General features: G+C 42.5%; 1 protein-coding gene across 1 annotated transcript in view; it reads right to left on the bottom strand.

Moving 5' to 3' along the window:
* AFAP1L2 (actin filament associated protein 1 like 2) overlaps positions 1-13,006 on the bottom strand; it is a 214,468-nt gene that overhangs the window by 46,637 nt on the left and 154,825 nt on the right. Inside the window, exons 5-8 of the mRNA XM_073556613.1 lie at positions 5,663-5,747; positions 2,341-2,552; positions 2,070-2,249; positions 43-132 (exon numbers count right to left, since the gene is read on the bottom strand). Coding sequence (XP_073412714.1) covers positions 43-132; positions 2,070-2,249; positions 2,341-2,552; positions 5,663-5,747 — 567 coding nt within the window. The remainder of the gene's footprint in view (positions 1-42; positions 133-2,069; positions 2,250-2,340; positions 2,553-5,662; positions 5,748-13,006) is intronic.

The raw sequence follows: 13,006 nt of genomic DNA, 5'->3' as shown, positions 1-13,006 counted from the left end.
GTTTCCATTGCTGCCCTAGGATCTGACAGATTTTGATTTTACCTTGCTGTGGGTGAGTCGCTGATTGTCTGCAGTGGTCAGTGAACTCTCCATGACGGACTCGCTCTGCGTCCCACTGATGTCCTGGATAACCTGAGGAGCAGAGACTCCTTTATTACAGCCGCACAGTAATCTTTAGCTCACAACCCAATAATGACATGCACGCCAACATTCAAATGAGTCTCTGAAGGTTTTATATAAAAGTGTCAGACTTTAAAAACATATAAAAAAAATTCATGACCGCCAATATGGCGACTACATGACGTGTGTGTGACCGGCAATGTGAGGAGGTGACCTGTCCGTTCATTGTCCATTGTCTCCAGCTCTGATTTATTGGCTTTTGCAGGTTTTGTACGGAAATTTCAGCTTTTATCTCAGGATCTTTGATGTCTCTGCAGCAAACGTTCCCATGTAACAGTTCTCTGCCCATCATGGGGCTGCTAATAATCTGGAAGAGGTGAAGACCCTGTGATTACAGAGGCTTTCTATTCTCTACATCAAAGATGAAGTTTCTTAGCCCCCACAGATGGAGAAGGCGCAGGGTCTGGGGGTGGTGGCTGCTCATTAAAGAGACATTCTTCTGCTTCATCATTAATGAATAGTTCAGCAACAAGAACAAGTGCAAGTTCTGCCCCTCACGCACCTGACATCCTGACATTTCTAGTTTACTGTTGAAGACACTAACTGGTACTGACCAAAAAAGGACACTAGAAGGTCCACCATGGCAGTGACAGATGTCTGCCAGTCCTAGATGGCAGTGACAGTCATCTGCAAGTCCTAGATGACAGTGACAGACGTCCGTCGGTCCTAGATGGCAGTGACAGATGTCTGCCGGTCCTGGATGGCAGTGACAGACGTCTGCAGGTCCTAGATGACAGTGACAGACGTCTGCCAGTCCTAGATGACAGTGACAGACGTCTGACGGTCCTAGATGACAGTGACAGACATCTGACGGTCCTAGATCACAGTGACAGACGTCTGCAGGTCCTAGATCACAGTGACAGACGTCTGCAGGTACTAATGACAGTGACAGATGTCTGACGGTCCTGGATGGCAGTGACAAACGTCTGCAGGTCCTAGATGACAGTGACAGACGTCTACTGGTCCTAGATGACAGTGACATACATCTGCCAGTCCTAGATCACAGTGACAGATGTCTGCAGGTCATAGATGACAGTGACAGACGTCTGCTGGTTCTAGATGAAAGTGACAGATGTCCGCTGGTCCTAGTTGACATATATCAAATACTGGGCACACTCAAGAAGTTTTGATGCAAAAAATTTGGAAATTTTAATACATGCAGTGGCCACTAGTAACAAACGTTTCGGTCATGATAGCCCTTCATCAGTGTACTAGGGTTAATTATTAGATGCTAGTGTGAGTATATCACACACTGGTAGACAGAAATCGGTAGAGATGTGTTGCCAGGAGCAAAGATAGATACACGCCTATGACGCTGTGTCCACCACCAGTCAGGGACGTCTATATCTATATTTGCATACCAGACCAGTGGTCACTGACCACCTTTGCTCCTGGCAACACATCTCTACCGATTTCTGTCTACCAGTGTGTGATATACTCACATTAGAATCTAATAATTAACCCTAGTACACTGATGAAGGTCTATCATGACCGAAACGTTTGTTACTAGTGGCTACTGTATGTATTAAAATTTCCAATTTTTTTTGCATCAAAACTCCTTGAGTGTGCCCAGTATTTGATATATGTTCTAAAGGTTTGGGAACCTACTGCTTGGCACCTCCCTCATTGGCTGTGCTAACATTCATTCCTGGACCTAGATGACAGTGACAGACGTCTGCAGGTCCTAGATGGCAGTGACAGACATCTGACAGTCCTAGATGTCAGTGACAGACATCTGCAGGTCCTAGATGGCAGTGACAGACATCTGACAGTCCTATATGACAGTGACAGACGTCTGCAGGTCCTAGATGGCAGTAACAGACATCTGACAGTCCTATATGACAGTGACAGACGTCTGCAGGTCCTAGATGACAGCAGTCCCCAGTTACCTTCAGCCACTGCAGTGCCTGCTCCCGACTCTGCATCCCCAGCACTATCACGTCACCGTTAGTCGGGGTGATCTTCAGCTTGTGCTCCTTTTTCCGGACTTGCTTTTCTTTGTGTGTCACCGCGCAGCCCAGTAACGTGATGTCCAGCTGAGGATTCTGCTCCTTGGAACTTTTATAACACTGAGGAGGAGAATGTGCAATTAACACTTCATTATCCGGCAGCACCCCCAGTGATGAGGCCGGAGGGCGAGCAGAGCAGGACGGACTTTACCATTAGGCGATGGTCCCTGATCACACACAGCTGTTTTGCCCATTGTCCCAGCCACTTCTTCCTCCACAGAAAGGCGCAGATCAGGGCGTCCTTCATCAGCTCAATGGAAGCTTCCGTTGATGGCCATTGGTGCTGATGGGCGGCAGACTTTCCCCGGGTATTTTCTTCTTCATCGTAAGACTCATACGAGCTGCTGACAGCTTCTCCGTCCTCTGAATGGTGACAAATAAAAATAAGATATGAGTAAAACACTAGTGGACATGGCGTCATGTTACAATGTATCAGGACATGATGGAGACTTCTGCTGCTGCTGTGTTTAGCTCACAGAGGATTGCCTGCACTGATACACTGTACCAAGTCCTCTTACTGTGCATTTAGCTTCCCCGCTCCCACAGCATGCACTCTCACAATCTGCAGCTGCATCCCCCTCCTCCCTGTGTTTTACTACATACAAAGAAAGGGGCTACAGAGCCGGTCCTGGTAAGGAGGACCACCCTTCACCGTGCATTGCACCAGCACTTCGCGGGGGGCCATCTCCAGGTCCTGTTTCCTTCCCACAGTCTTTGGAATCTGCAAAAGTGACATTTCACAGAACCTGATTCCATTTGTAACATGGAAATTTCATTTTTGTACCTCAGTTCCTTGGAGCGTCCGCAGATAAACCATTCCCCTATCAGGTCTCAACAATCAGTGAGAAGTTTCCTTCATCTGAGCGATGAGAGCGGAGAATGATAACGACGGGACCGAACTTTCCACATCAACCAGGAAAAATAACATGACGTGTCTGCTGCTCCTGGACTGACAGCCCACTTCCACTCAGGATGAGGGGGCCCACACACAAACAGTCGGTGTGGACGCCCCTTGGAGCTCCTGGGCTTCAATGCTATCGACGCCATTACTATTGCTGGAGCCCCGACCCCTGAGCCTCCAGGGTCCTGCTGCCTCTGCACCCCTGGGGTCCGCCATGGGAAGGCAGGAGAAGGTTGGCCCAATTCTCTTCCCACATGAGCGGAGTGACGTTCTACTGGGCTTTGGCTCTTGACAGGCAACACTATGGGAGGACTGAGGCCAAGAGGTGCTGCAGCAGCTGTGATTGCTCCAGGACAAGTGACAATTGCTTGTATCTGTGAATCATGTCTACATCTTGTGGGGCTATGTGGCGGCTCCATGAGTGATGGAGGCCTAACCTTCACAGTGAGCACCAAGTACCCGGCTGTCATGTATACCCAGTGTGACGTGACACACACTGACACACGAGGAGCCGGACACTGATGCTGGACGGTCCGGAGGCCGCACCGCGACTCTTCTGACCTTTACTAAGGAAACTTTCCTTCTCTCATTCCTGTGGAGACGATATCTGGAGCCGCAGTGCGGGAAACATTCGTCATGGAGCACGATATGGTATCTATAGTCAGAGTCATATCCTGCCTCCGCCGGCTCCACCGACCGACCGCTGCACACTTATCAGGAGCCATTGTCCCTCAGGCGCGTGGCCGTGCCACACCTTGTATGGAGCCATAAGTGGAGCATGGCGGGGATGGGGTCAGCACCGCCACATAGTACACCGATACTAGTAACAATGGCAATTACCCACTGTGGGCATCTACAAGCAGCTGATCAGTGGGGATGCCGGCTGCCAGACACCGGTCAGTAATCTATATACTATGCCTGGAAACTATTAACCCATTAATTCACTACATATGAACCCACCAGACACCAGGGACACACATGACTTGTAGAATCATTGTTACAGTGTCATCGTGCATCTGACGTCACAAATTTAGCAACAATGGTTACAGTAAATATGTGACAGAAGAGAACCACAGAGTGATACCGGCGGGAGGCGGAATGAGGAAGGTGAGACCGGAGACCGGGAAGAGAAACTGCCATCAGTCGCCACAAGTGTCAATGAGGAAGAGTCCAGAGCTGCTGCCCAACCACAAGAGCTGGGGATCGAGCCGGAGAGCGGCATGCGGCCGCACCACAAGAAGCAAAAGTAAAAATGTCCTGTAAGTGCTGCAGAAGCCGCTGTCCAGCCCCATCATGAGGACGGCACCGGAGGGGTGTCACAAGTTCTTAAATAGTAAATTGTAAAGTTCTTGTAAAAACTGATTTTGCAATTTACCTCTTGAAATCTTCTCCGTTCTCAATAATGGAGGGGTTTTTATTTTCGTGTACAGCTTGTTACCTCGGTCACTGACCTCCCTGACTTCTCAGAGTGGCAGGTTACCTAGGTGAGGAGAAGACGCCGCTAGCAGGCTCTACGCTTCAGCGTCTCCGAGCCCTGCGGTGATCGCCGGATCTGTCCAGCTGTGTCCTTCCGGTGCTGCACAGATAGGGCACAGTTCAGACTAGAGAAGCAGCCGCTGGTATAAGCTGCAGATCTTCAGGAGCGCACTGTCCCCCCGGCAGCAGGAGTCCGGAGGCAGAGCAGCGGCTCGCTCCTGAAGACAGAAGAGTAGAACTCTCCTGTAAGGGTCCCTAGATATAGAGGCTCCATACAGGAGCCCAATTTACAGACCAGACAAGTGCAAGTAAATTGCAGACTGCACCAGCACCCATTCACTATGTGGATGAGCACATGGGGATCCACACGAGGCAAGTGACGTCTGCAATTTGCGGATGTGACAGTCCTGCCTTTCTTAAGTTCAGGGTGCTGCTCATGCTTTACACTGCAGCTCTGCTTGTTCAGATCACCTGCTGTACATAAGCACAAGCTCGGTGCATAAAGAGATGATGCATGTCTCTTCACATGCCCAATATTTGGATTCCCTGATGAGTGAATCATTATCAGAGTCGTCTCCTTCACTCATTGCACAGATCTTTTCTGGGGACCAGAAATGTTTATTTAACATTTCCTTATGTTTCTTAAAGAAGCAGAAAAAGTCCAGAACTCTGCATCTATTTCTAGGTTCAGTCTTGTTTCTCCCTTTTGTTTTCCTTATTTTTTAAATGATCCTGATTTACATCATTTCTCCAGTCACTTGCAGATTTAGATGTAACTGGAGCAAAAGCTGCAAAGTAACAGAGAACTGTGATTGCAGCTCTGTATGTGAGGACTATGGAATTGTAATTACAGCTCTAGATGTGACTGGAGTATAAAGCAGGCCAAAGACAGTAAAGTAAGAGATTTACAAAGAATCTCAATGTGTGACCACTTATGGAAGAGGCGTCTCGTTGCATGGTTTTTGCCTGTGGTGTGATATTTGCCCCTGGCCTGATATTGGCTCCGGCCTGTGAGAGGCCATCATGCTCACCATTCCCCCTCACGTGTTAAATTAATAAGCCCCAGTGTGAAGTGTCCAGAGCTGGGATGTCGTACCAATGACTGAGGTGTCGTACGGCTCGGCCTCCTCGTAGTAACCCTCCATTGTATCCGCTTTAGGTGACTGTGCCTTTTCCAGAACCTGAGGAATAAAGATGTTACATTGTTACTTTGTGTTTATTTATTTATGTTCATCTACTGTGAAATCAGAAACATTGTATCAGACCCGAAGCCTTGTAGGCCATTGCTGTGGCTGCGCCCCCTGACGGCCCCGTCCGGAGGTCTCTACATTGTAGCAGCTTGTTCTTTTCTTGCTATCGTGTGATGATTTTCTCCTAGACAAACACTTTCCCTCCCTAGCCGTTGTCGACAGTCTGCTACCAGTTGTCAGACACCAGCCCCTCTCTTATTTCCCTACAAGTGAAGATGACCTATTGATTCAGTTTGTATTTTTATTTTCTACATATCTATTTTGCAGCTTTCTCTGGGGTCTCTGAGCTTCATAATTGGCTGATCATTCCTGTTTTGCAAAAATCACTTCCCATCAGTCTCATTATCATCACAGGAAGAATTACAATGAGAGGTTACAGATTGAGAACACAAGATTTGCAATAGTTGATGCCACAGATCACGTCCTCCCCCTCTCTTCACAATACCCCGTCCACGGTTCACCAAGTGTGCACACAACATTCTCCTACACAATAATAATAGATGATACGCAGCTCCCCCTGACCAAGCTCCTAACCACGAAGCATGCCCATGTATTGTTCTTGCACAACAGATCTTGATGAAGACTGTTATGTCGAAACGCGTCATCTGGTTCTGCAGTGTTTTTCTACATGCCCGGCAATCCTGTGCCATTCATGTTTTAACCTAATGGATTAAAGGTTATATTTTAGTCTGCGATCTACTCGCTATTTTTTTTCTGTTTTTTTTCTCTCTTCCCAAGAACAGCAGAACAGGGCACTTATATCCTAGCGAGAATGGATCAGCAGTGACTACTGACTGCGGCAGTCATTATCTATGGAGCTGATCCTTCCGTTTAAGACCCCAATCTCCGGCCAAATAATGGCAACTGAAATGGGCCATAGCTCCACTTCTGGGATGAGCAGCAGTAACGTCAGCCGTACTGGTTGTCACCAACTTTCCCAGAAACAAAAGTAACCGAGAACTCGATCAGGAAACTTCCAACCTTCCGACTCCAGGACCTCATTACTGGGGGTCATTTTATGGGGAGGTGGGCTCTTTATAGTCCATTTGTCAGTAACTTGACTATGAGGCTTGGGAAGATGATGGTGGACGGGCAGGGCTGAGATATCATTGCTTTCTATAAAGATCCGATTGTTTCTGAGCAGAGAGAGGAACTGTGTGGGAACCGAGGCGCTGATCCAGTCTCTGAGGATGGGAGTCGACCCTTCAGGATTACAACAGATCATGGTATTCCCCTCGAATGAATCACTGCATAAAGGGGGGCTCATCCACTCCACAGGGGGCTGCCAATATGGTGCAATATCCATCGCTAATAAAGGGGAATCCTGTAGGAACCACTCACCCAGGGATCACCCAGGAATCCACACGTGGGAGACGCACGACAGTCTGATCATTGTTAGTCGCTTCCCATCAGACACATCAAGAAACTTACAAGCCTCCTTCCTCCCACCCCGAGGCCTCCAACGTCTCCGCTGAGTCTGCGCTGATGACCAACAAAGCACAATCCTGAACCCAAAAGTTTCATCTACCCCCATCTAACAAGCTTTATCACAAATCAAAGTTTAGGGTGAGAAACCCACAGTGCCCAACGTACAGTGTAAAGTCTACGGACCGACACCGGAGAAGAAGAGGACAGAAAACCAGAGATAATTCATCAACCACAGGAGCTCAACACAATCCCTAATGTATGATCTCACCCTGGTCACATCGTGGGAGAAGGCTACCCACAACATACCATGGTTTATATTCAGTATTATAGTAGTCATATTCTTGTACATAGGGGGCAGTATTATAGTAGTTATATTCTTGTACATAGGGGCAGTATTATAGTAGTTATATTCCTGTACATAGGGGCAGTATTATAGTAGTTATATTCTTGTACATAGGAGCAGTATTATAGTAGTTATATTCTTGTACATAGGGGGCAGTATTATAGTAGTTATATTCTTGTACATAGGGGCAGTATTATAGTAGTTATATTCTTGTACATAGGAGCAGTATTATAGTAGTTATATTCTTGTACATAGGGGCAGTATTATAGTAGTTATATTCTTGTACATAGGAGCAGTATTATAGTAGTTATATTCTTGTACATAGGGGGCAGTATTATAGTAGTTATATTCTTGTACATAGGAGCAGTATTATAGTAGTTATATTCTTGTACATAGGGGCAGTATTATAGTAGTTATATTCTTGTACATAGGAGCAGTATTATAGTAGTTATATTCTTGTACATAGGGGGCAGTATTATAGTAGTTATATTCTTGTACATAGGGGCAGTATTATAGTAGTTATATTCTTGTACATAGGAGCAGTATTATAGTAGTTATATTCTTGTACATAGGGGCAGTATTATAGTAGTTATATTCTTGTACATAGGAGAAGTATTATAGTAGTTATATTCTTGTACATTGGGGGCAGTATTATAGTAGTTATATTCTTGTACATAGGGGCAGTATTATAGTAGTTATATTCTTGTACATAGGAGCAGTATTATAGTAGTTATATTCTTGTACATAGGGGCAGTATTATAGTAGTTATATTCTTGTACATAGGAGCAGTATTATAGTAGTTATATTCTTGTACATAGGGGGCAGTATTATAGTAGTTATATTCTTGTACATAGGAGCAGTATTATAGTAGTTATATTCTTGTACATAGGGGCAGTATTATAGTAGTTATATTCTTGTACATAGGAGCAGTATTATAGTAGTTATATTCTTGTACATAGGGGGCAGTATTATAGTAGTTATATTCTTGTACATAGGGGCAGTATTATAGTAGTTATATTCTTGTACATAGGAGCAGTATTATAGTAGTTATATTCTTGTACATAGGGGCAGTATTATAGTAGTTATATTCTTGTACATAGGAGAAGTATTATAGTAGTTATATTCTTGTACATTGGGGGCAGTATTATAGTAGTTATATTCTTGTACATAGGAGCAGTATTATAGTAGTTATATTCTTGTACATAGGGGCAGTATTATAGTAGTTATATTCTTGTACATAGGAGCAGTATTATAGTAGTTATATTCTTGTACATAGGGGGCAGTATTATAGTAGTTATATTCTTGTACATAGGGGCAGTATTATAGTAGTTATATTCTTGTACATAGGGGCAGTATTATAGTAGTTATATTCTTGTACATAGGGGGCAGTATTATAGTAGTTATATTCTTGTACATAGGGGCAGTATTATAGTAGTTATATTCTTGTACATAGGGGCAGTATTATAGTAGTTATATTCTTGTACATAGGAGCAGTATTATAGTAGTTATATTCTTGTACATAGGGGGCAGTATTATAGTAGTTATATTCTTGTACATAGGAGCAGTATTATAGTAGTTATATTCTTGTACATAGGGGGCAGTATTATAGTAGTTATATTCTTGTACATAGGGGCAGTATTATAGTAGTTATATTCTTGTACATAGGAGCAGTATTATAGTAGTTATATTCTTGTACATAGGGGGCAGTATTATAGTAGTTATATTCTTGTACATAGGAGCAGTATTATAGTAGTTATATTCTTGTACATAGGGGCAGTATTATAGTAGTTATATTCTTGTACATAGGAGCAGTATTATAGTAGTTATATTCTTGTACATAGGGGGCAGTATTATAGTAGTTATATTCTTGTACATAGGAGCAGTATTATAGTAGTTATATTCTTGTACATAGGGGGCAGTATTATATTAGTTATATTCTTGTACATAGGAGCAGTATTATAGTAGTTATATTCTTGCACATAGGGAGCAGTATTATAGTAGTTATATTCTTGTACATAGGGGTAGCATTATAGTAGTTATATTCGTGTACATAGGGGGCAGTATTATACTAGTTATATTCTTGTACATAGGAGCAGTATTATAGTAGTTATATTCTTGTACATAGGGGGCAGTATTATAGTAGCTATATTCTTGTACATAGGAGCAGTATTATAGTAGTTATATTCTTGTACATAGGGAGCTGTATTATAGTAGTTATATTCTTGTACATAGGGAGCTGTATTATAGTAGTTATATTCTTGTACATAGGAGCAGTATTATAGTAGTTATATTCTTGTACATAGGAGCAGTATTATAGTAGTTATATTCTTGTAAATAGCAGTATTATAGTAGTTATATTCTTGTATATAGGGGCAGTATTATAGTAGTTATATTCTTGTACATAGGGAGCAGTATTATAGTAGTTATATTCTTGTACATAGGGGCAGTATTATAGTAGTTATATTCTTGTACATAGGAGCAGTATTATAGTAGTTATATTCTTGCACATAGGGAGCAGTATTATAGTAGTTATATTCTTGTACATAGGGGCAGTATTATAGTAGTTATATTCTTGTATATAGGAGCAGTATTATACTAGTTATATTCTTGTACATAGGAGCAGTATTATAGTAGTTATATTCTTGTACATAGGGGGCAGTATTATAGTAGTTATATTCTTGTACATAGGAGCAGTATTATAGTAGTTATATTCTTGTACATAGGGAGCTGTATTATAATAGTTATATTCTTGTACATTGCCTACAAGTAGTATTCAACCCCCTGCAGATTTAGCAGGTTTACACATTCGGAATTAACTTGGCATTGTGACATTTGGACTGTAGATCAGCCTGGAAGTGTGAAATGCACTGCAGCAAAAAAGAATGTTATTTCTTTGTTTAATTTTTTTTTAAATTGTAAAAAGTTTATTCAGTGGGTCATTTATTATTCAACCCCTCAAACCACCAGAATTCTGTTTGGTTCCCCTAAAGTATTAAGAAGTATTTCAGGCACAAAGGACAATGAGCTTCACATATTTGGATTAATTATCTCTTTTTCCAGCCTTTTCTGACTATTTAAGACCCTCTCCAAACTTGTGAACAGCACTCATACATGGTCAACATGGGAAAGACAAAGGAGCATTCCAAGGCCATCAGAGACAAGATCGTGGAGGGTCACAAGGCTGGCAAGGGGTACAAAACCCTTTCCAAGGAGTTGGGCCTACCTGTCTCCACTGTTGGGAGCATCATCCGGAAGTGGAAGGCTTATGGAACTACTGTTAGCCTTCCACGGCCTGGACAGCCTTTGAAAGTTTCCTCCCGTGCCGAGGCCAGGCTTGTCCGAAGAGTCAAGGCTAACCCAAGGACAACAAGGAAGGAGCTCCGGGAAGATCTCATGGCAGTGGGGACATTGGTTTCAGTCAAAACCATAAGTAACGTACTCCACCGCAATGGTCTCTGTTCCAGACGAGCCCGTAAGGTACCTTTACTTTCAAAGCGTCATGTCAAGGATCGTCTACAGTTTGCTCATGATCACTTGGAGGACTCTGAGACAGACTGGTTCAAGGTTCTCTGTTCTGATGAGACCAAGATCGAGATCTTTGGTGCCAACCACACACGTGACGTTTGGAGAATGGATTGCACTGCATACGACCCCAAGAATACCATCCCTACAGTCAAGCATGGTGGTGGCAGCATCATGCTGTGGGGCTGTTTCTCAGCCAAGGGGCCTGGCCATCTGGTCCGCATCCATGGGAAGATGGATAGCACGGCCTACCTGGAGATTTTTGCCAAGAACCTCCGCTCCTCCATCAAGGATCTTAAGATGGGTCGTCATTTCATCTTCCAACAAGACAACGATCCAAAGCACACAGCCAAGAAAACCAAGGACTGGTTCAAGAGGGAAAGAATCAAGGTGTTGGAGTGGCCTAGTCAGTCTCCTGACCTTAACCCAATTGAAAACTTGTGGAAGGAGCTAAAGATTAAAGTCCACATGAGACACCCAAAGAACCTAGATAACTTGGAGAAGATCTGCATGGAGGAGTGGGCCAAGATAACTCCAGAGACCTGTGCCGGCCTGATCAGGTCTTATAAAAGACGATTATTAGCTGTAATTGCAAACAAGGGTTATTCCACAAAATATTAAACCTAGGGGTTGAATAATAATTGACCCACACTTTTATGTTTAAAATTTATTAAAATTTAACTGAGCAACATAACTTTTTGGTTTGTAAGATTTATGCATCTGTTAATAAATCCTGCTCTTGTGTGAAGTTTGAAGGCTCTAACTTATTTGCATCTTATCAAACCTGCTAAATCTGCAGGGGGTTGAATACTACTTGTAGGCACTGTACATAGGGAGCTGTATTATAGTAGTTATATTCTTGTACATAGGAGCAGTATTATAGTAGTTATATTCTTGTACATAGGGGCAGTATTATAATAGTTATATTCTTGTAAATAGCAGTATTATAGTAGTTATATTCTTGTATATAGGGACAGTATTATAGTAGTTATATTCTTGTACATAGGGGGCAGTATTATAGTAGTTAGATTCTTGTACATAGGGGCAGTATTAGAGTAGTTATATTCTTGTACATGGGGGGCAGTATTAGAGTAGTTATATTCTTGTACATAGGAGCAGTATTAGAGTAGTTATATTCTTGTACATAGGGGCAGTATTATAGTAGTTATATTCTTGTACATAGGAGCAGTATTATAGTAGTTATATTCTTGTACATAGGAGCAGTATTATAGTAGTAATATTCTTGTACATAGGGGCAGTATTATAGTAGTTATATTCTTGTATATAGGGGCAGTTTTATAGTAGTTATATTCTTGTACATAGGGAGCAGTATTATAGTAGTTATATTCTTGTACATAGGGAGCTGTATTATAGTAGTTATATTCTTGTACATAGGGAGCTGTATTATAGTAGTTATATTCTTGTACATAGGAGCAGTATTATAATAGTTATATTCTTGTAAATAGCAGTATTATAGTAGTTATATTCTTGTATATAGGGACAGTATTATAGTAGTTATATTCTTGTACATAGGGGGCAGTATTATAGTAGTTAGATTCTTGTACATAGGGGCAGTATTAGAGTAGTTATATTCTTGTACATGGGGGGCAGTATTAGAGTAGTTATATTCTTGTACATAGGAGCAGTATTAGAGTAGTTATATTCTTGTACATAGGGGCAGTATTATAGTAGTTATATTCTTGTACATAGGAGCAGTATTATAGTAGTTATATTCTTGTACATAGGAGCAGTATTATAGTAGTAATATTCTTGTACATAGGGGCAGTATTATAGTAGTTATATTCTTGTATATAGGGGCAGTTTTATAGTAGTTATATTCTTGTACATAGGGAGCAGTATTATAGTAGTTATATTCTTGTACATAGGGGCAGTGTTA

Source organism: Dendrobates tinctorius, unplaced genomic scaffold, assembly GCF_039654945.1.
Source record: "Dendrobates tinctorius isolate UK_male_01 unplaced genomic scaffold, ASM3965494v1 ptg000236l, whole genome shotgun sequence".
NCBI classification, from domain to species: Eukaryota; Metazoa; Chordata; class Amphibia; order Anura; family Dendrobatidae; genus Dendrobates; species Dendrobates tinctorius.
Note: the sequence above shows the minus strand (reverse complement) of the source record. Positions and strands in the feature narration are given on the sequence as shown.